The sequence below is a fragment of the Mobula hypostoma genome, chromosome 15 (assembly GCF_963921235.1).
Source record: "Mobula hypostoma chromosome 15, sMobHyp1.1, whole genome shotgun sequence".
Taxonomy (NCBI): domain Eukaryota; kingdom Metazoa; phylum Chordata; class Chondrichthyes; order Myliobatiformes; family Myliobatidae; genus Mobula; species Mobula hypostoma.
This window is the reverse complement of record NC_086111.1, coordinates 29677883-29702612: the sequence shown is the minus strand read 5'-3', so window position 1 is coordinate 29702612 and position 24730 is coordinate 29677883. Positions and strand designations below refer to the sequence as shown.

General features: G+C 39.3%; 1 protein-coding gene across 11 annotated transcripts in view; it reads left to right on the top strand.

Moving 5' to 3' along the window:
- LOC134356771 (protein bassoon-like) overlaps positions 1-24730 on the top strand; it is a 517214-nt gene that overhangs the window by 9636 nt on the left and 482848 nt on the right. For 10 of the 11 annotated variants that reach the window (XM_063067881.1, XM_063067877.1, XM_063067876.1 and 7 more), the window contains exon 2: positions 9211-9601. The exons of the other annotated variant lie outside the window; for it this stretch is intronic. In XM_063067881.1, the coding sequence (XP_062923951.1) occupies positions 9211-9601 (391 nt within the window). The remainder of the gene's footprint in view (positions 1-9210; positions 9602-24730) is intronic. 11 annotated transcript variants of the gene reach the window in all.

Here is a 24730-nt window from a genome sequence, read left to right as displayed (position 1 = left end):
AACAGAGGACAAAGTGGCTACCAAAAGAGCAGAAAGTGTCTTCAGGAATATTTTGTTTTATGCAGAGTAGTGGAGTACATATCCTTGGGTTGTAGTAGAGGCTGATTGAATAGTGTTGAAAGGAAGTGGAATAAGTATTAGAAATGAATGAATTTGGAGAAGTCCTGGTAAGATGGGAAAGGGGTACCAGGTGGTATGGACCAAGTGGCTAGCTATTCAGTAATTCTGTCACTTGAGCCATATTTGGATATGTATTATAGAACAAATTATTTTGGAAATGAAAGGTTGAGATGAGACGTTGTCCTGTCCAAGACCGGAAGAAGCTGCAGAAGATCGTGAACACAGCTCAGCACATCACACAAACCAATCTTCTGTCCTTGGACTCACTTTACACCGCACGCTGTTGGAGCAGTGCTGCCAGGATAATCAAGGACACGACCCACCCAGCCAACACACTTTTTGTCCCTCTTCCCTCCGGGAGAAGGCTCAGGAGCTTGAAGACTCGTACGGCCAGATTTGGGAACAGCTTCTTTCCAACTGTGAAAAGACTGCTGAACGGAACCTGACCCAGATCGGGGCCGTACCCTCGAAATATCCAGACCTGCCTCTTGGTTTTTTTTTTGCACTACCTTACTTTCCATTTTTCTATTTTCTATTTATGATTTATAATTAAATGTTTAATATTTACTATTGATTTGTAATCCAGGGAGCGGGAAGCGCAGAATCAAATATCGCTGTGATGATTGTACGTTCTAGTATCAATTGTTTGGCGACAATAAAGTATAAAGTATAAAGACACCAATCTGGAAATGAATTGGACTGTTTACAGTATCATTAGTGACCTATTTTTTTTTCAAATATTCTAGGAAAATAAGAGTGAAGATGGGATGTGTGGGTCTGGACAGGGTGGGAGGAGTGCAAGTTTTAGCTCTGTATCTAAAATCCTGTCTTTGAATTAGCCAATTGCTTGTTCAACGATACTAGACTGGCTTCTGGATAATGAAATACTCTGTATCAGTGATTTGAAAGTAGAACACTTGAAGTACATTTTATATGCTTGGTTCAGAATTAAAACAATAGGAGGTAGATATTAAAGTTGGAAAATGTAATTTCACTTCCAACACTAAATAATTGCTTGAAGCAAAGAAATATCAAACATCCTCTACAGAAGGTAAATTATTTTAAGGCTAATATAGTTTCAAATATGCTAGTGTGTAAATAAGTCATGGTCCCTTTAGCAAAGTGTGGAGCATGAAAACAAGAGTTTTGTGGTAAATATGGGGAAAAAGTACAGTATTTAAAAAAATTTGTACCGATTTATAAAAGACAAGCAGTGCAGGAGATCAAGGCCGAAGTGTAAAAGAAAATTCAAACATTGTATAGTAAAATAGAAGCCCAGAAGTATCAGTGGTATAAGATTGTTGAAAGAGGCAGTTAGTACTCAAGAATGATGGAATAACAACAGACCATTTTGCATCCAAGTATTTATTAAAGATGAATACATTGTAGCTGTAGGGATTTCCGATCTGGAGTGTGTTTGCAAAGTTAAAATGAGGATAAAGATTAAAGAAGATAGTTGTCCAACAGCGTTCAAATTGGGAATAATTCAAAGGTTAAAAGTGGAAAATTCTGATTCTCTTTCTTTAATATATCAGAATCAGGTTTATTATCACCAGCATGTGACGTGAAATTTGTTAACTTAGCATCAGCAGTTCAATGTAATACATAATCTAGCAGAGAGAAAAAAATAAATAAAATAAAGCATAATAAGTAAACAAGTAAATCATTTGTGTATATTGAATAGATTATTAAAAAATGTGCAAACGAAGTCAATCGGATGGCAGAGGGGAAGAAGCTGTTCCTGAATCGCTGAGTGTGTGCCTTCAGACTTCTGTCTTTCCTACCTGATGGTAACAGTCAGAAAAGGGGATGCCGAGGGTGCTGGAGGTCTTTAATAATAGACGCTGCCTTTCTGAGACACCGCTCCTTAAAGATGTCCTGGGTACTTTGTAGGCTCGTGCCCATGATGGAGCTGACTAGATTTACAATCTTCAGCAGCTTCTTACGGTCCTGTGCAGTAGCCCCCCCCCCCCCCGCCATACCAGACAGTGATGCAGCCTGTCAGAATGCTCTCCACGGGTCAACTATAGAAGTTTTTGAGTGTGGTTGTTGATATGCCAAACCGCTTCAAACTCCTAATAAAGTATAGCCGCTGTCTTGCCTTCTTTATGACTACATCAATGTTTTGGGACCAGGTTAGATCCTCAGAGATCTTTACACCCAGGAACTTGAAGCTGCGCACTCTCTCCACCTCTGATCCCTCTATGAGGATTGGTATGTGTTCCTTCATCTTACCCTTCCTGAAGTCCACAATCAGCTCTTTCGTCTTACTGACGTTGAGTGCCAGGTTGCTGCTGCAGCACCATTCCACTAGTTGGCATATCTGAGTCCTGTATATCCGCTCGTCACCACCTGAGATTCTACCAACAACGGTTGTATCGTCAACAAATTTATAAATGGTATTTGAGCTATGCCTAGCCACATAGTCGTGTACACAGAGAGTGGAGCAGTGAGCTAAGCACACATCCTGGAGGTACGTCAGTGTTGGTCGTCAGCGAAGAGGATATGTTATCACCAATCTGCACAGACTGTGGTCTTCCAGTTAGGAAGTCGAGGATCCAGTTACAGAGGGAGGTACAGAGACCCAGGTTCTGCAACTTCTCAATCGGGATTGTGGGAATCATGGTATTAAATGCTGGGCTATAGTCGATGATCAGAATCCTGACGTAGGTGCTTGTGTTGTCTAGGTGGTCTAAAGCTGTGTGAAGAGCCATAGAGATTGTGTCTGCAGTTGACCTATTGTGACAATAGGCAAACTGCAATGGGTCCAGCTCGTTGCTGAGGCAGGAGTTCAGTCTAGTCATGACCAGCCTCTCAAAGCTGTAGAACATTTAGAAAATGTCAAAACCCCATACAGCATATAAACAGGCTCTTTAGCTCACTGTGTCCATGTTGATCAGCATGGTTATCTGGACAAATCCCACCTGCATTAATTCCATATCATTGACACGGTCAAGATGCCCCCAAGATCTGTTACTATTACTTCCTCCATTCTGTCCTCTGGCACCTGATTTCAAATACCAACAAATTTTTATGTGGGGAAAAAAATTATCCCTGAGATCTCCTTTAATGCCAAAAGCTTCACTTCTCACTTTAAACCACTGCCCTGTAATTTTAGCCACCTCTAGCATTGGAATCAGGTACTGGCTCTGCCTCTCATAATTATAAACATCCCTATCATGTCAGCTCTCAACATCCTTCCCTTCGGGGAAAACATACCCAGCTGATCTGAAAACTCAAGCACTCCAATTCAGGTAACATTGTTAATTCTTTCCTGCACCCCTTCAAGCTTCATCACATCTTTTCCAAACTGTAGAGACCAGAACAGCACACAGTACTCCAAGTGTGGCCTATTCAATTGTTTGTACAACATTCTGCTGTTACACTTCCTGCTTTGGCCTATGAAGCAAGCAAGCCAAATGCCTTCCTCATCAACTCACCACCTGTGTTCCCACTTTTGGAGAATTATGTCTTTCTGTACCCCATTATTCAACAACATTTCCCAAGGATCTGACATTTACCAGGCTTCTCCTGGCCTTGTTTTAACATTCTCACAGCATGGTGCTACCTCCACCATACTTTGCAGTAGGCATGGTGTTACCTGGCTGATATGCAGTATTAGATCTACTCGAAAAAGTTCCACTTTAGTCTCATCCAACCTCAATGCCGCCTTCTTTATCTTTACAGCTTCTTCCTTGCCACTCTTCCATAAATACCCCTTTTATGCAAGGCCTTAGAGATTGTAGAGTCATGAACTTCATCTCCAGTTGCAGTCCTAACAAATCTCACTCCATCATATTGTGCAAAGCTAATAGAGACTTGTGCAAAAAGATTACTGGCTGTAATACTGTAATAGCAGTGAGAGGTGGTTCAACTAAGTACTGAACAAAGGGGGATGAATACTTTTGAACTGTTGACATTTCAGTTTTTGAATTTTTAGTCTCTCTTGCTTAACAATTTTCCCTTTTTGGGGGGCTCTACTGTGAAAACATCAGCAGGTGATTCACAAATCAAAATACTCTGTTAAATTGATCAAAATCCCTGGTTGTAATACTTATTTATGTGAACAAAGGTAGGTGGCTGAATATTGTATCTTGAAACTAACAACATTCTGGTAACTGGTTCCAAAGTATTCTCCCACTGATGCAGCAACCAGTTGTCCAACCTCATGTCCTAAAAGGAGATTGAATAGTAGGGTCTTTACAATACTATTTCAGAAAACTTTCCTGGATATACTTATCTTATGTTCCATCTACAGTAATTTGGTAGTCCTAGTCATAATAGGGATTTTAAAATCACTTACTGTTTTAACCTTGTTATTCCTACACAGAAATTGAGCTCCCTCAACACAGCAGCAATGCTTAAATTATTCTATTTTTTTTTAGGATTTTCTCATGAAAAGGGTGAAGAGAACTAGTTAATTTTTTGCTTTAGTAGATGTTACGTACCAAAGCAGGGAGCTAAGATACAGGGATTTGAAAGCAATAGATTGGCTTATACTTAAAGTAAATGGTGATTTTTTTTTCTCTGTATTGCTAGCATTGTTAATGCTCTCCATTGTGATTTGATTTCTGTTCATAATTTGGACAAAAACTTCTTTAATTTCACAGAAAGGTTCATGGCAAACTAGCAAAGAAAGCAGGTGTATATGGGAAGTTCTAGTACATATTGGTCATCCAGACAGAAGGTAAAAATTGGTTCATCACCAATACTAAGGAATATTTTGTGATAAATCAATAAAGAAATTATACTGATATGGATTATATAATTGAGAAAGGCTTGACAATCAAGGCTTTTCTTGAACAAACAGTGAATGGTGTGAGGACAATTTGAGCATTATTTTCAACTTCTGAATAGCTTTGTGGGGAGAAAAATTCCAATTCTTTTGCAATCTGGGAATCACAGAATGAGAATGATCAGAATTATGCAAGGGGATGCTTAAGAGCAAGCAGGGAAATGGATTGTGTGAGTTTTTGAAGAGGATGAATATAATAGCTTAAGTATGGAGGTAAGGATAAGAGATAAATTCAGAGTATTGAAGAACTGCAAGAAAGTGCTATTAGTTTTTATAATCTGCAGATCATGATGAAGGGTCTCAGCGCGAAACATCAGCTGGATTCTTTTCCATAGATGCTGCCTGGTCTGCTGAGTTCCACCAGCATTTTATGTGTTGCTAGGATTCCTAGCATCTGCAGATTTTCTCTAGTTTGTGTAAGAGCATTATCCTTGTTTGAAATCTGTTTGGAAATGCAGACGTGGTTGTGCTTTTGTGATGCAGTTATTTACAACAGTATTAAAAACAAAATAGAATGATCAGATTCTGATATAAGAATGCAATTCAGTACATTTCAAAGTTGAAAGTGAATTTATTATCAAAGTACATATGTCGCTATGTATAACCCTGAGATTCATTTTATTGCATGCATACTCAATAAATCCACAGTAGAATAATAACCATAATAGAATCAATGAAAGACCATACCAATTCCATGAGAAAATAGACATCATTGTAGAGATCTGGTTAAGCTGTAGCTCAGGAAAACAATCAGATTGATGACATGCAGAGTTCTACACAGAAATGTGTGTATGTGAGTCTTATTTTTACACCATTGGGTTTTCCTGTGTAAGAAAATAGATATTATTCTCTTGGACTACAGCTGCCAAGTACTTGTGCAATCAATGTCAAGGTCTTCCAGGTCTTTTAAAGCATTAATAACATAAATGTAAATGAAAGAGCAAAATTCAGAATGGGGTTTAATATCACTGGCATCTGTCATGAAATTTGTTTTGCAGCAGCAATACATAGCAATGAAATCTATGAATTATAACAAGAATATAAAAAGAAAATTAACTAGTGCAAAAAGAGAGGAAATGAGGCAAAAGATATTTCATGGGTTCATTGTCCATTCAGAAATCTGATGGCAGACAGGAAAAAGCTGTTTCTGAAAAGTTGGGTGTGTGTCTTCAGGCTCCTGTACCTCCTTGATGGTAGCAATGAGAAGAAGAAATGTCCTGCGTGTTGGGGGTCCTTAATGATGGATAGCCTTTAGGAGGCACAGCCTTTGGAAGGTCCCCTGGATGCATGGGATGCTAGTGCTCATGATGGAGCTGGCATAGTTTACAATTTTATGCAGCTTTTCCCAATCTTGTTCAGTGACCCCTCTATATTAGATGGTGATGGAACTAGTTAGAGTTCTCTCCGAGGTACAACTGTAGAAATTTGTGAGTGTCTTTGGTGACATACCAATTCTCCTCAAACTGCTAATGATGTACTGCCGCTATCATGCCTTTTTTATAATTCCATCAATATGTTGGGCCCAGGATAGATCCTCAAAGATGTTGACACCCAGGAAATTGAAACTGCTCACCCTTTCCACTTCTGATTCCTCGATGAGGACTGGTGTGTGTTCTCTCAACTTCTCCTTCTTGAAGTCTACTTCAGTTACTTGGTCTTGCTGACGTTGAATGCAAGGCTGTTGCAACTAGCTGATTTATCTCACTCCTGTACTCCTCATCCCCATCTGAAATTCTGCCAGCAATAGTTATATCATTCGCAAATTTATAGATGGAATTTGAGCTGTGCCTAGCTACACAATCATGGGTGTAGAGCAGTGGGCTAAGCATGCATCCTTGAGGTGCGACATTGTTGATTGTCAGCGAGGAGATGTTGGTTCCAATCTGCACAAACTGTGGTCTCCTGGTGAGGAAGTCAAAGATCAAGTTGCAGAGAAAGATACTGAGGCTCAGGTTGGGGCTTGTTGATTTGAACTGAGGATATTATTGTGTTGATCGCTGAGTTGTAGTCAATGAACAACAACCTTGCATATGTATTGCTATTGTCCAAGTAATCCAAGGCTGAGAGGAGAGCCAGTGAGATTGCATCCACTGTAGACCTATTGTGGTGACGGGCAAATTGCAGCAGATGCAGATCCTTGCTTGGGCAGGAGTTGATTCTAGCACTGACCAACCTCTCAGCAGATGTGAATGCCACTCTGTGATACTCATTGAGGCTGTTCACCCTGCTCTTTTGGGCACTGGTATGATTGTTGCCCTTTTGAAGCAGGTGGAAACCTCTGACTGTAGCAGAGCAGTCAAAGAGTAAAGGACTTACTGGAAATATAAAAGAAAAATATAGTTGAAAATGCAGCTGCAGAATTTACCCCCTGTTATGGCAGATAGAGCATTGGAAATTTGCCTCTTTGGAATTCACAAATCAATATTGAAATATGAGACACAATAAAAAGTTACTCTGACAGAAATTACTTTAAGTGCTCCTTGATGCAGAGAACTGAACTACAACACAAAAGCACAAACATGTCTGCATTTCCAGCCAGGTTTTGAATGGGTAAGGCCACTTTATTTGCTTTGGAAATGAACATGGCGATCTCTTCTATTGATACTTGCATAATGATGCAACATTCATTTCTAGGTAATTAAGACTACAACCCTTTCTCTTCTGCCAATGGAACAATTAGAATTCCCTTGTCTACAGACTGTGCATGTGCAGGGACAATGCTGTTGAGAGGAAAGCTTCCTGTGAGAGTGCATTTCCTCTTGTATTATGAGGTTGAATGCAAGAAATATTTTCTATTATGGAGTATCACAAAATGTATGGATTTCTGCCAATGACCCATGTTCTACATTCTCTAGCTTGAGGAGATAGACTTTAATCATCTCTTTAAAGCAAAGTCACTCCTTTGTAGGTAATAAACAAGAGATCATGCAGATGCTGGAAATCCAGAGCAACTCTCTCAAATTGCTGGAGGAACTCAATAGGTCAGGCAACATCTATGGAAATAGTCGATGTTTTCCGCCAAGACCCTTCATCAGGACTGGAAAGGAAGGGGAAGTTGCCAGAATAGGAAAGTGAGGGGGAGGAGGACAAGTTAGTAGTGATAGGTGAAGCCAGGTGCGTGGGGGAGGGGGATAAAGTAAGATGCTGGGAGGTGTTAAGTGGAAAAAGCAAAGAGCTGGAGAAGAAGGAATCTGATAGGAGAGGAGAGTGGGTCGTTGGAGAAAGGGAAGGGGGGGGGTCACCAGAGAGAGGTGATAGGTCAGCAAGGAGAAGAGTTGAGAAGCCATAGTGGGGAAAATGGAGAGGAAAGAGGAAGAGAAAAATTACCAGAAGTTGGGGAAATCGGTGTTCATGCCATCAGGTTGGAGGCTACCTAGACAGAATATGAGGTGTTGCACCTCCAACCTGCGAGAGGCCTCATCATGGCAGAAAAGGACTGACATGTCAAAACAGGAATGGGGATAGAAATTTAAAAGGTTGGCCACTAGGAAATCCTACTTGTTTTGAATGGAGAAAAGGTGCTTGACAAAACAGTCCCCCAATCTATATTGTGTCCCACCAATGTAAAGGAGGTCCCAAACACTTCAAACATTTTAGTGTGCAAAATGGGAAAAATTGATATAAATACCCAGTTGAATGCAAAATCCAAATTATTTTAATTTATATTTTGGAATTGGTGTGAATTGACTTTTTTAGAGTTAAAGGAGTTGCTAAATGGTTTTTAAGGTTTAGTGTGCCATTTAGAAAGTATTTATAATTTTTAAGATTAATTTGTAACTTTCTGAATTTTTTGTCAGAAAATTGATTTCTGAAAATTATACTGCAGAAAGATACAATACTACTTTCTGCGTAGAAGCAAAAAATTCTATTAATAACTGTCATAATTTTTCCATTTAACTGCACATCTTATTTTACATACAAAGTTTCTTTATGGTGATGACTAACCTGTCCTATTACAACTGCATATCCAGGCCAATATCACAATAATGCAAGTGTTTGTAAAACATCTAGGTAATCAATTTACTTTTGATCTTGAATTATTTTTGACTCTGAAGTATCAGTAGTTAAGGTTGATATTTTTATTCAGTTCAAATGAACCACCACAAAGCAGGCAGTAAAATTGGATCAATTGGCGTAAATACATTGAATCAGTTTTCAGGTATTATCTGTGCTGTACCTGCATACCGGCACTGGTGGCAGGCACTCAAAGTTGGAGATTTTTTTTTATTGTTGAATTGCTTATGGCTTCACCAATTATGATAACTGGATTGAAACTTGACTTACATTTTTTATAGTGCAAGACCACGTCAGCTTGGTCAGCTTGATGGGAAAATTGAAACCCTCCAGCAGAGTATTCCCAACAATGAAAGTGCTCGAAGAATGCAAAATCAAGGTCTTTCTACACAATCTCTACTACAACAAGAACAGATAAGGACTCTTCAGGTTGACCCAAATATGAAAAGAACAGAAAGATCCCATTCTGCATCCCCAGATAGAGGAAGTGCTCCAACCTCCCCTTATTCAGTACCACAGATAGCTCCACTGCCTAGCAGTACTCTGTGTCCAGTATGTGCAACTACAGAGCTGAACTCTTCTCCAAATCAGCCAAACTTCAATACTTGTACTCAGTGTCGATCAGTAGTATGCAAACAGTGTGGATTTAACCCGAATCCTGACATTACAGAGGTGAGTTTTAATACTTTGAACTATTTTAATTTGTATAAGAATCACTTTAAGCATTCTTATTTAATATTGATTACTAGATGTAGTTATGAAATTGATTATTTAAATCTCATTTGTCTTAAACCTTCACTCAAATAGTAATGGAATTAGAGAACATAAGTTCTACCCAGAATTTCTTCCAAACAATCATCACATGAAAATCAATATTCTGTGATCAATTATAGCTATTTAGACTGCTTTGCCTAACAGACAGAGAATGTAACAATGTTTAAAATGAACTTTTTCAATGTTTGAAATAGAAGTTGGTTAACAGGTGCAGTGAACTGCAGAAAACTGGTTCCATTTGTAGCTCGGATGTTAAGGATTTAGCAAGGAAATTGAGAACATGTGGGAGGTGTTGCCTTGGTGATTAAGGATGTAATCAATTCAGTAAAGAGACATGATGTATCCAAAGTAAGAAGACAGCAGGGGCTTGAGGGTGTGATTAGCAAATGCTAAGAGGAGTTGAGACTTCTGTGGGAGTTATACCAAAGTCCTCATAGCTCCAGTAGAGTGTTGAATTGCGTAAATGCTGAAATTAGATGAGATGTAACAAAAGCTAAATAAACTTGTTGATTTTTTAAAATACTTAATTATAAATATACTACCACATGTTAGAAAAAGCAGTGTGTTCCGATGTGCTTGGGGCAGCTTTTTACAATGTAAATCAAGCCCATCGTTGGTTGCAGACATGTTCTTGCTGTGACTTTCTAAAAGTTGGTAAAGGTAATTACCAAAATGAGACTTCCAATTCATGAATTTGGCCAAGGCTTTTTGAATATATTAAGGGAAATAAGGAAGATAGAAACTATTTCCTCTGGGAAATTTGGGAGTAGCCACTTCAGGTATGAATTTACAAAACACCCTTCATGGGAAGTTCAGAACTTTTTGAAGCAGTTTTAATTTTAAATTGCGAATTGAAAATCATTAAGGGTTATCAATTAGAGGAGAGTGTGTTATGTTAAGTCATAGACCACGAATGGTAGAGCAGGCTCAATGGCCTAAATAGTCTTTCTGCTCCTTATGTGAAATTATTTATGTATGTATGTATATATATATTTATTTATTTATTGTGATACAACACAGAGTAAGCACTTCTGGCTCTTCGAGTTGTGCTGCCCAGCATTTCCCCAATTTAATCCTAGCCTAATCATGGGACAATTTACAATGACCAATTAACCTACCAACGGGTACATCTTTGGACTTTGGGAAGAAACCGGAGCACTCAAACTATTGTACGAATTGCATTATGAACTCCTGAGGCTGTTAGGTTAAAATGTAGTTGTTTATCTGGTTGATGTGCCAAGAACAAAACCAGATTTCCTTTATTAAGGAAAATGGGAGGAGGGGAGAGAGAAAAAAACAAAAGCTGTGTCAAAAGGTATGATTTTTCTTAGTGGTCACATGGAGCTGTTATTTATTACGTACATTTCTAGTTCCATGGTCACCAAGATGAGCAACACAATTACTGTATGTCCGGAATCTAATGGATAGACAGTCAGAATTTTGCTTAAATCAGCATACAGTTTGTCATGAAATTTGTTGTCTTTGCAGCAGCAGTATAATGCAATACATAATAGAGAAAAAAAAGAGAATTACAGTACGTATTAAATCAAATGATCTTAATCTCTCAATCTCCATAATGCCAACTAGTCTCATTTGAAAAATATTTTGAAACATTTCTTTTAAATTAGAAGCATGTTATCCACATCTGAATTTGATTCTTTATATCCATTGCTCAAGGTAGTGTTTTAAGTCAGGATATGATTGTGCAGCTCTCTGCTAATTTTCTCAAGCAGTCATTAGTGGGTGAGTTTTCTCTGTGACAATAAGAAATGTTAGAAGTTGCACGTTGAGTACAAAGAAACTAGGTAATTATATCTTCACTTGGTAGTCAACCTACCTGCACTCAGGTCACTTTATTATGTACCTCCTGTACTTAATAAAGTGGCCGCTGAGTTGATCTGCTGGTGCAGCCTATCCACTTCAAGGTTTGATGCGTGGGGCATCCATTGATGCCCTTCTGCACAGCACTGTTGGAATGCATGGTTATTTGAGATACTGACATATTTTTGTCAGCTTGAATTAGTCTGGTCATTCTCCCCAACCTCTCATATTAACAAGGTGCTTATATCCACAGAACTGCCGCTCACTGATCACAGAAGATCCCAAGAAATTAGTTTCTAAGATACTCAACCCACCCTGTCTGGCACCAACAATTACTCCATAGTCAATGTCACTTAGATGACATTTCTTCCCCATTTTGATGTTTGGTCTGACAACAACTGAACTTCTTGACCATGTCTGCATGCTTTTAATGAGCATGTGCATCAAATAAAGTGACCATTAAATGTACATCCAGAGGCAGGGACGTAGACCACATTTCAGTGGAAGTTCTGCATGTTTTAAAATTTTACTCTTAGTTACTTTAATTGATTTTGGTTTCCACCTCATCAACTGAGATCAGCTTTCTCAATTAAAGATTGAAGTTCATTCCAATAGCATGTAATATGTCGAAGCGTGGAACTGATGGGTTACTTTCCCTTCCTTTATATTTTGTATTTTCTGTCATTTATCTGGATAAAGAAATGGTCTCTTGTAGTTCAGACAACAGGAATTCTGCAGATGCTGGAAATTCAAGCAACACACATCAAAGTTGCTGGTGAACGCAGCAGGCCAGGCAGCATCTCTAGGAAGAGGTACAGTCGACGTTTCAGACCGAGACCCTTCGTCAGGACTAACTGAAAGAAGAGTTGGTAAGAGGCTTACTAACTCTTCCTTCAGTTAGTCCTGACGAAGGGTCTCGGCCTGAAATGTCGACTGTACCTCTTCCTAGAGATGCTGCCTGGCCTGCTGTGTTCACCAGCAACTTTGATCTTGTAGTTCAGATTGGGTTCATGTGAATTTTTTTGTAGTTTTGTTTGCTTGTGACAGAGGTTTCAATTCATCTCAATTCTCCCTTGAAATAACTATTGAATCTGCTTTCATGACCCTTTCAATATTCAAGCTATAGAGTCAGTACAAGTGACTTCAAAAATCTTGTATTCTTTATCTGGAAAGATTAAATATCAAAAGGAAAATTTAGAGAACTGGGACTGATAAAAATAAACAACATTTGAACTTTATGCATATTTGACAATTCAGAAAATGAATTTGGGTGTACGGTAAATAAAGATATAAATCTGTGAATCTCAATGTTTATAAATGTAATATGATTGTGCCGCTGGCTAAGGACTTAACCTATTTTAGCAGCTAATCATTTTCGAATTGAAAAGAAATGATCTCTTCAAGAGTAATTAAAATGTACTTGGAATATGAAAGGGTAGTGAACAGATCAACATCCTAAAGACATGTCCAGTTTAAACTGTGTGTGGGGGGGGGGAGGGCAGGGGGGAGGGACACTATTCCTTTAGTAATTTATCATGGTTGATAGTGTTATCATGCAAAATATCACTGGCTAAATCCCTGGAGTATAAGCTAAAAGAAAATCCAAGTGTCTTTTATTTATCTTGCCACTCAGTTTACTGTGTTGGAATGCATTAAAAGTTCAGATATTTTCAGAAGCTTGAGTTTGAAATATCTATCAGTTACTGTTGTGTTTTGCACATACTGAAATTTGGGGGTGGGGATAGGTGGGAGAAAGAAGCTGACATTATATTTTGTTCATTGGGGACAATTCTCTTGGGCTTTTTCAACAGAGCTGTTATTTTTCAAGATATTAAAAACTAAGTGCAGTGTCCTCTTTGTAATGTAAAATGGCATCATAATTTACACAGTTGACTGTGTAAATGGAGTTATTACAAAACATCATCAATTCTCTCACTGAGCTATTGTCAGTACTGTTTATTCCTGTTCTTTTCAGTGCCATTGAAAATCAGAAAGAATTTTATTGCAGATTTATCTGGAAGATCTGAGTTGCTTTGGTAGAATTTAATAAAGTTGCTATCTATGTGCAGGCTCACAGATACATTCCACAGCAAAATGTATTGTATTTTAATCTGTATTGAAATTACAAATATATAATGAATTGATGAAAAATGGTAAGTTTTATGTATGATATCTTTGGTTTCCTTCCCCCGTCTTGTTAAATTTTAACTTTCAAAGAAATGAAAAGTTAGGTATGATCAGTATTTTTTTTGTTTTGTATTTTAATGATTAACAAAAGGCATATTTCATCTTTGCATCAGGCAAGCCTGACACCCTGCTAAACATGTTTCAAATCCTTGTACTGGAGAGTTGAAATTAGTAATTCATTTTGAATGCCTCCAAATGTCTTATTTTCTTAAGCATTTGCCCATTTAATGTTTATTTCTGCTTAATTCTGTATTGGAAATTTAAAGCAATGGTTGGGTATGTCTGTGATGGAGGAGAGTTTGTGGAAATAGTGGCCCAGAAGTTTCTGGCTGTGTTAAACTGTTTAGTTGCCCAATGATCTCATACTTGTCATTTCTGAATTTTCATGTAGCAACTTCCTTGCTAAAATTAACATTATCCTCTAAGGGGTGGTGTCTGTAGTGCAAGGCCTACTGGTTATAAATCCAATCTTGTGTCAATATCTGATGAAGCCCTGCACATAACTTTCAAAGGTTTTAGACATCAGTGTTAAATTTAAATAATGTATCATTCAAGCACTTAAAATAGGAACCATTTTGGGCAAGTCAATTTCCATTAAAATCACCAGACTCTTGCAACTGTTTCTCTCCATGTAAGTGAACTCGGTAGCTTTGGAATGTGGTCCCCTGTCAGTCCAGTGTAGCAAATTAGTGAAATCACCAATCAGCTGTCAGGAAATTTGGGGCTTTACTCTTCACACCTGCATGCGTGGGAGGCCTCAAGTCTACTGGCTCTTAAACGGGGATGGTCCAGACAATTGCGCATTTTTTTTATTTGCCCTGCAAGTCAATTTAGGTATCAAAATTGATATATTTCTTCCTGAGGTCCATACAGGAAGAGCAGAAGTGATACGGATAAAAGCCTGGGGGGAAAATAGTCAAGTAATTTCCAATGAACCCTATTTCTTGTAAAAGCTTTCTTAAAAATATATTTTTGAAGAGTGTTGTGTGTCCCCTCACATCAGTGAGGCACACAGCTAGAAATTTTGCTTACAAAGTTATCATGTCAGCGAATAGATGCACAAAATTTAAAGGTGAGCTGTTGCTTTGTTGTTAATCAATCTGCCTCACAAGATAAGTGGCATCTGTTTAGCACCAAGGAAACTGGTTTGTGATAGCTAAGCTTTTCAAGTAGTGTAAATCAAAATATTAACATAACTGAGTTTTCTGAACATCAGATCCACATGAGAAAGTTTTAAAGAAAAGATTGTCCCTGTTGTCAACCTGTGTTTCTGCTAATTAAAAAAAAATTGAGATAGAAGATTTATGGTAAATGCCAGCCTCACAATTTAGTATAGATAGAACTGAGCATGGAGGAGTCAGCTGAGACATGAAGATTGTTGGCTAATCATTCTTTAACTAATGTCTTTTGGCGGCCAAAGTAAATTATTTTGTGATGGCCATTAAAGTGGGCCAGAATTAGCTGATAAATGCCACACGCCACATGGTACTTTTTACAGTTACTTACCGCATTTAATAGTCATCCCTAACTGCCTTAAGGTGACAGTGATAGCCACCCATGAACCATGGCACTCTTTCTCATCAAGACTTTTACCACAATCTTGCACAGGGAACCTCTGGTATTAAACCTACCAACTATGAAGAAATTATTATATTTTCCAAGTTAAGATGCACACCTTGGAAGGAGTATATGCAGACATTACCCGTATGGTTCTCAGTGGTAGAAATTTGAATTTTTTGGAAGCATTGTTGAAGTAGCAAATAATTGTGATGCTTACTGTTTACAGTAGATATTTCAGATGTACTTTTTATATAAAACTCTGCATTTTGGTGATAGCAAACTTTGTTGTGAGATTTTATATATAATGTGTGAGGGGCATGTTTTAACTGAATGCTAATGGTTGATTTGAGTACGTAATTAAAAGAACGCCTTGGTTTATCTCAGAATGTATGAGCAATTCTCATCTATCCCAGTGATTGCATGAAACATGCCAGTTATTTCAGCAGACAATACCAGAAGTGAAGTGGTATGTCCTCCATATTGTAGGCACTGAACAGCACCTTAGAACTATATTTTAAAATTGCATTTGTTACACTGCTATTCCATTACACTGTTGTCAACTGAACATCTGAACAGAATTCTGTTGCAGATGCTGAATGAGTTTATCTTGTGTGATGAACTGTACCTCAGAGGAAAAGGTGAATGATTGATAGAGGGTAATGCAATTCTCTAAATTGATAGGATATAAGGCTTGTGAAAGTTATTTCAGTCTTCACCGCTATCATTCATTTCAACGATTTGTGCTTCCTATTTAAATCCATTTAGTTCTTGACTGATTTCAAGCTACTTGCCTGCATATCACAGCAAAATAATTTTTCTCAAAAAATGGTTGATAGAACTGTGAGTTTGTCTCAGTTGTAGACTTTTAAACTTGGAAAGTAGTCTGTTTGCCGCTATATTTATAGCTACTATAAGGATGTAATGAAAGGAATACGAACAGGAGGAATCTGATCAACCAGTCGTGTGCTTTCCCATTTATTAAGATCATAGCTGATCACTCAGCGTTAGTGCTACTTAACCTGTACTAACCCCATATTCTTTGATTTCCTTGTTGTAAACATCTATTCATTTGCCTTGAATAAAATCCAAGGCAGAGCCCCTATGGTCCTCCTGAGTAGGGAATTCCAAAGTCTCCTTTCATGAAATATCTTCTTGTTTCAATGCTGAACGGCCAAATCCAGGTTTTGAGAATCTGAGCTCTGGTTCGAAGCACGTCAACCGGGGGTATGTCTTTTTGTCTGTCAAGCACAATGGAACTTTGAATGTTTCAAAATCACCTCTCATTCTTGGAGTGTATGGATCCAAGATGCTAATCACTCGCCCACTAAGAATCATTGTGACGAACCTTTGTTGTATCCTCTCTATGGCAAGTATGCTATTTCCTATGTATTTAGGAAATGCAGATATTTGGGGCTCTTTGAACAGTTTTGCATCTCTAATATTTCAATCAAATTCCCCTTTTAATTTTCCCATCAAAGAGAATGATTATAATTTGTCTGAATTGTATTCTATGCACATTGCCCTAAGTCTGATATTTATTCTTCTGAAACATTTCTGAATTCTCATTGCAACTTGTATTGACATTTAGTTCAATAATAGTAAACATAGAAATTTGCCTATCGGCCTCTTAACCCAAATCCCTTTTTCGCTCCAATGGTTCCAGCTTCTCAACATTAATCTCAACATATTTGATTCTTAGTATTTTTTTCAATAATCAGTCCTCTGCTATGATTGTTTAAGCATCTGATGTATAACATGTTATCAAAGGACTTCTAAAATATTATGTATTATGCACCATGCCTACAGCTGCCTCTTGCCTATTGTACTAGTAATAATCTCAAAATACTTTTAACATATTTATTAAAGATGATTTCCCTTTTGCAAACCATTTGCTTCTGCCAAGTCCTATTTTCTAATAGTAATTTATAGTTTTTTTTATTACGTATTGCACTGTATTGCTGCTGCAAAACAACAGAATTCATGACATAACAAATCTGATTCTAGTTCTGCTCCCTCCTTAATAATTGATTTTGGTATTTTCTCACATCTGATAGCGGACTAAACTGGTCTCCCTCATTTAATATTGGGATCATCTTACCATATTTCAGTTACTGAGAGTCATGAACCTGACAACTGGCACAACAACTAAATTAGGAAACAGCTCCAGGTGATTTTTTGACTTTAAGTACCATTTACTTTCTCCAATACAGTACTATTTTTCCTATTCTGCCCATTTATTCTAGATTTGTTATTTTCTACCATTTCCTGGAGGCTCGCACCTCCTGTGAAGAGAGACAAAATATTTAATTCCTTACTGTTTCCTGATTGTTGTGAAATGAATGATCTAGCTATGGAAGTATTATCAATGTAAATCATGCTTTTGTAGTGCTTCAATCTGATAGACATTTCTTCGTGTCTTGAGGCCGAGAAGAGGTAGAGATGAAAAACTGAAAACAACAGTTGTTCAGTCAGTAAGACCATCAATTTGGAGTTACTAAATGGCTGGACTATTCAAGCTATGAAGTTCTGTTGCAAATCTGTGGCTGATAAGGGTAGGAGTGCCAGAGCTGGACACTGCATAATTAATAGTTGGGGGTTGGGATCTGGCACTGACAGAAAATGTGTGTTGGAGATACTGATACTGCTATACCAAATGTTGATTTAGAGAGGGAATGGATTATTGAAAATAGAAGTGATTTGGTACAGGGTTGGGGTGAAGAGTTTGAAAGATTAAGTAGCATGGCTTGTGTCCTAATGTAGCAGTGTGCTGGAGATATTTAAGTTGTAAGAGAGTAAAATAGTGACATTTTGTGATCTGAGCAACACTGCAATAACCCCAAATTAGTGTTGCATCGTGAACAGTGGCATTCCATGAGACCTGATGAGAAGTTCCTTTCTAAGGGTGTATAATTAACTTGTTCCTCTTTAAATTTCTGGATTGATGAAACTACCGAGAAATGGTTAGTATTGCAGTTTATTCTGTTGAGGGAAGAAAAAGCAGCATTATCTGATGTGAATTGCTGCAGACTCCAGTTATCACTTTTCCAAATTAATTCCTTAGAAACCAAAACTATGGAAGCATTCTCTATCAGAAAACTTGTTTATCATAAAGTTGATTACAAGGAATAAATGGGGGAGAAGAATAATTATATAGCTGTTGAATTGAGATTGATATTGAAAGGTTATGTTTCATTTTTTGGCTGACCTGAAATCAGATGAGTTGAAATGAAATAAATGATTATAGGTAATACGTCCTTACCTTTGTTCTTCTGAGCAACAGTTTCTGTTTTCAAATTTTGCATCATAATATGCTTTCCACATATTTTTGTGTTGGCTACAGCTGAGGTTTGCTTTAGATTTGATTTTATGAAACAAGTACACTAATTTTTATTTTTACTAACACACGCATTGCATGCCAGGTCACAGGTGCCCTTAAGTTGATACGTGCAGCTCAGCAAACACTAAGTTCATTTTTTTTCTGAGTCACAAGGTTTACATTTTCCACTGTACTGTTTCCAGAACCCCTTGGGAAAACACATGTCAGATCTGTAACAGCAGATAAATCTTGGTGTACAGCCATTTAGAAAGACAGTCTAATTTCATTTTCTATGTTATTTGAGAAGTTGGTATCTAAATAAAAAAGATTTAAATATCACAGTTCAGTTCTGAAAGTGATCTGTTGCCTTTAATGTAGCTTGCCAATGAATCCTCCACTCGCCATTTGTAATCTGCCTTAATAATTTTTTCATTTAAATAATGGTTACCTGTCATTTTCATGTGTTAAAGGGGCATAAATAACAAACTTTAATATACTAGGCTTGTAGAATGGAATACAATCTCACTACTTTTTAATCAAGGTGTTAAAAACCGCCAGATTGGTTAAGGGGTTTTCTTTATCATAACATTGCTCTTCGTTTCCTATGTCACTAAGCTATTAATTTGTAGGATTAAATGAATTTATTGTGGACTTTATTTGTCCCTGTTGTGTCATATTCTTAATTTAGTTTGGCCCAAATGGTTTCTCTCGACATGCTAAGCTATAAGTAGGCAAGTTTTGATGATATGTGGCTTTTAAAAGTGGCTTTGACAAATGCTACATTGGACAATATAATGAAGGTAAAGCTGTGTGAGTTAACACATTCTCTGGTGAGATTAGTCATTGGGAAGATAATAGTTGATTTATTTTGATATTTTGTTGATGTATTTGTGGAGTTGGGCTTTTAGATAATGTTATCAAAAATCCAACCAGCATGATAATGATGGAAACTAATCAGTTAAGCTTCCTGTGTTGTTCATTAAATTAACCACTTGGGTCCCATTTAATCTAAATTCAAAATACAGCTACTGCTGGGAAGTTGAATTGAAACAAAAAATTCAGAATACATTTGAGTTACCAGCATGTGTGGCGAGAGAAGCAGAGTTAACACTTTTACTCTGTATCTGTGGACGTATTAGATTTTGGGAGTTGAGGCTACACCATTTGGTTCAGTAGTTTGTGTGTAGTCTTTGAATCCCTGGACAAGTCAGTGCTCCTGAATATCAAGTGCTGGTTGATGGCAATTCCATGTATGATCGTCAGTGGATCTAAATAACTTGCATAGTCGGGATGCTTTGAAGGCTGTGAAGGAGGTAAGTATACTTATTTGAAGTGTCACTGCCACTGGTAGATAAATGTAGGCCCTTGAGTCAATTGTTATTTTATGTTCTGCGTGTGGAGGTGGACAAGAGAACTGCTCCGACAGGATGAATTCTCCTCCAATTCGGAATATTGTCTGCCAGCTACTGATCTGCTGACATTGGGTATTTGGCTGAAGGTTCTCCTGAGGCTTTCTGTGAGAACTCCAGTGATTCTGGGCAAGATATTAGTCTTTAATGTTGTTGGGACTTGAAATTGTGTGAAGTGGAGTTCTGATATTATCTGAGTAATAGAACAGAACATGCTGGAAACACATTCTGCTTCTTTGTCTCTTTGCAGTTACTTTTATCATTTATATAGGCATCCGTTAGTCTCATGAGACCATGGATTTGCGCCTTGGAAGGTTTCCAGGGCGCAAGCCTGGGCAAGGTTGTATCGAAGACCAGCAGTTGCCCAGGCTGCAAGTCTTCCCTCTCTACGCCACCAATATTGTCCAAGGGAACGGTACTAGGGCCAATACAGCTTGGCACTGATGTCGTCGCAGAGCAATGTGTGGTTAAGTGCCTTGCTCAAGAACGCAACATACTGCCTCAGCTGGGGCTCGAACTAGCGACCTTCAGATCACTAGACTGATGCCTTAACCACTTGGCTACGCGCCAACATTTACAGTGGTAAATAGAGTGAAGCACTCATTCATTGCTTCGTTATTAGAATCTCTTATTACTCCTGAGACAGTTGTTACTGTTTATTTCCAAATGTTCATTTAGATTCCAGAAGAATCGGTAGAATTAGTGCCAGATAAAATCTGTTTGGCACTGAAATTTACTTTTTTAGGTACACAAGTTGATGAAAGGATGAGTTTCAATTGTTTGGTGGCATCAAATTCATGGTTGAGAAAATAATGTATCATTATCGATGCAAACACGAGGAAATCTGCAGATACTGGAATTTCAAGCAACACACATAAAAGTTGCTGGTGAACGTAGCAGGCCAGGCAGCATCTCTAGGAAGAGGTACAGTTGACGTTTTGGGCTTCGTCAGGACTAACTGAAAGAAGAGCTAGTAAGAGATTTGAAAGGGGGAGGGGGAGATCTGAAATGATAGGAGAAGACAGGAGGGGGAGGGATGGAGCCAAGAGCTGGACAGTTGATTGGCAAAAGGGGTATGATAGGATCATGGGACAGGAGGCCTAGGGAGAAAGAAAAGGGGGAGGGAGGGGAAAGCCAAGAGGATGGGCAAGGGGTATAGTGAGAGGGACAGAGGGAGAAAAAGGAGAGAGAAAGAAAGAATGTGTGTATATAAATAAATAACAGATGGGGTACAAGGGGGAGGTGGGGCATTAGCGGAAGTTTGAGAAGTCAATATTCATGCCAACAGGTTGGAGACTACCCAGATGGAATATAAGGTGTTGTTCCTCCAACCTGAGTGTGGCTTCATCTTTACAGTAGAGGAGGCCGTGGATAGACATAATCAGAATGGCAGTGGGACGTGGAATTAAAATGTGTGGCCACTGGGAGATCCTGCTTCCTCTGGTGGACACGGTTTTATCCCCCCTTGTTCAATCCCTTCCTACCTATGTTCATGACACTTCTCACACTCTGAAATTTTTCGATGATTTTAAGTTCCCTGGCCCCCACCGCTTTATTTTCACCATGGATGTCCAGTCCCTATATACTTCCATCCCCCATCAGGAAGGTCTCAAAGCTGTCCACTTCTTTTTGGATTCCAGACCTAATTAGTTCCCCTCTACCACCACTCTGCTCCGTCTAGCGGAATTAGTCCTTACTCTTAATAATTTCTCCTTTGGCTCCGCCCACTTCCTCCAAACTAAAGGTGTAGCTATGGGCACCTGTATGGGTCCTAGCTATGCCTGCCTTTTTGTTGGCTTTGTGAAACAATTTATGTTCCAAACCTATTCTGGCATCTGTCCCCCACTTTTCCTTCGCTACATCGACAACTGCATTGGCGCTGCTTCCTGCACGCATGCTGAGCTCATTGACTTCATTAACTTTGCTTCCAACTTTCACCCTGCCCTCAAGTTTACCTGGTCCATTTCCGATACCTCCCTCCCCTTTCTAGATCTTTCTGTCTCTATCTCTGGAGACAGCTTATCTACTGATGTCTACTATAAGCCTACTGACTCTCACAGCTATCTGGACTATTCCTCTTCTCACCCTGTCTCTTGTAAAAATTCCATCCCCTTCTCACAATTCCTCTGTCTCCACTGCATCTGCTCTCAGGATGAGGCTTTTCATTCCAGGACGAGGGCAATGTCCTCCTTTTTTAAAGAAAGGGGCTTCTCTTCCTCTGCCATCAACTCTGCTCTCAAACACATCTCCCCCATTTCACACACATCTGCTCTCACTCCATCCTCCCGCCACCCCACTAGGAATAGGGTTCCCCTTGTCCTCACCTACCACCCCACCAGCCGCCGGGTCCAACATATAATTCTCCGTAACTTCCGCCACCTACAACGGGATCCCACCCACAGCACATCTTTCCCTCCCCCCCCCGCTTTCTGCAGGGATCGCTCCCTACACGACTCCCTTATCCATTCGTTTCCCCCCCCCCGTCCCTCCCCACTGATCTCCCTCCTGGCACTTAGCCTTGTAAGTGGAACAAATGCTACACATGCCCTTACACTTCCTCCCTTACCACCGTTCAGGGCCCCAGACGGTCCTTCCAGGTGAGGCAACACTTCACCTGTGAGTCGGCTGGGGTGATGTACTGCGTCCGGTGCTCCCGATGTGACCTTTTATACATTGGCGAGACCCGACGCAGACTGGGAGATTGTTTTGCTAAACTCCTATGCTCTGTCCACCAGAGAAAGCAGGAACTCCCAATGGCCACACATTTTAATTCCACGTCCCATTCCCATTCTGATATGTCCATCCACGGCCTCCTCTACTGTAAAGATGAAGCCACACTCAGGTTGGAGGAACGACACTCTTTATTCCGTCTGAGTAGCCTCCAGCATGATGCCATGAACATTAACTTTTCTAACTTCCGTTAATGCCCCACCTCCCCCTCATACTCCATCTGTTATTTATTTATATACACACATTCTTTTTCCCTCTCTCCTTTTTCTCCCTCTGTCCCTCTCACTATACCCCTTGCCCATCCTCTGGGCTTTCCCGCCCTCCCCCTTGTCTTTCTCCCTGGGCCTCCTGTCCCATGATCCTCTCATATCCCTTTTGCCAATCAACTGTCCAGCCCTTGGCTCCATCCCTCCCCCTCCTGTCTTCTCCTATCATTTTGGATCTCCCCCTCCCCCTCCCACTTTAAAATCTCTTACTAGCTGTTCTTTCAGTTAGTCCTGATGAAGGGTCTCGGCCCGAAATGTCGACTGTACCTCTTCCTAGAGATGCTGCCTGGCCTGCTCCGTTCACTATCATTATCGATGTCCAGTGGATTGGACTTCTCATGTTAGGGTTGGCATAAGTGTAGGCATAATTGTAAAGTTTGAAGTTTCTTAAATAAACAATATCACAAAGCTAATATGTGGTAAGTTAATGTTGAATCAGGTTTGTGGGTCCAACAAGTGAGACAAGAAATGCACTGACTTCAAATAGGTATATTAATCATTTATTTACAAATAGTAAACATTCAACCAAACATTTGCTCCCAAAGTTAAAGACACTACAAAGCTGAATATTCAACAAAGATATGTACATTGAACAAACATAAATGGTTAAAAGTGTGTGCAGAGCATACCTTCCCAATTGTCATGTGCATCCTTGCCTCAAACAATGGAAGGGAGAGCAAGCCCCTTCCACGTGCTATTTTATTTACCTAAGGTATTTGAAACTGGAACCAGGCAGCTATCCAATGGCAAAAACAGCTGCAGTTTCTAAATTAACCAATTACAATGGAAGCAACTTTTGATAATCAGAATAAGGCATGCCCCAGAGTACACTCCAGCGCTCAAGTTGTGAATGTGATGATCCAACCCTCGGACTAGTATGATTCTCACGAACACCCAACTAAGTTACACTTGAGACACTGAAGTAAAATACCCAGTACTGTAAACCCAATAGTCATCTCCCCATATACTGCAGTAGTCTGCCAGCCTCCCTGTGCACCATCCTGGAGTGAATAGCCAATGATCTGGTCCCCCACTTAATTTTATACACTGACTCTGAGATATGATCAAGCAGGTGAGTGATATTACCTTGCCTGTCAGTTGTGTAGGTGCAGCATTTTTGACCAATAACAGTACATGTGCCATCTTCCTTTTGTGAGCAGGTAAACTCAGGTCTTCGAAAGCAGTTCCCAGTAGTGTTTGGCCACGCTGTGCTGAGAAAGGCTTTCATTCGAAACATCCTTCCTTTGTAATAGCCCTCTTATCAACAAACATGGGCTAGGTGTTCATCCAGGTCACCGGGCTGGCATATATTCAGGACCACACATCAACCACACTGCCCTGTGGGAGCCACGGATTGGGCTAGGAACTGCATATTCAGAAAGTGCCATTCACATCCAGCAAGTGCCCAGATTCACAACACCATTTGGTACAGACATGGCCATCCCAGGATACAGTTTCTGCTCACACTTGCCATCCATCTTGCACCTGTACTCAGCATACCAGCTATACTAACACTCTGTCAATAAGAAATCACTGTAAGAGTCAGGACATTCCAATTATATAAAGGTACATTGGGAAATACCAGCCCTTAAAACACTTACTCTACCAAGGCTATTAAGACTCACGTCCCTTAAAGCTGTTACCATACTCTGGGTCAAGATAGGCTGGAATAGACTACTCTCTCTGCTCCCCCCAAAATAGAATGCCAAAACCCGACAAGCCAGATAATTTCCCCGAA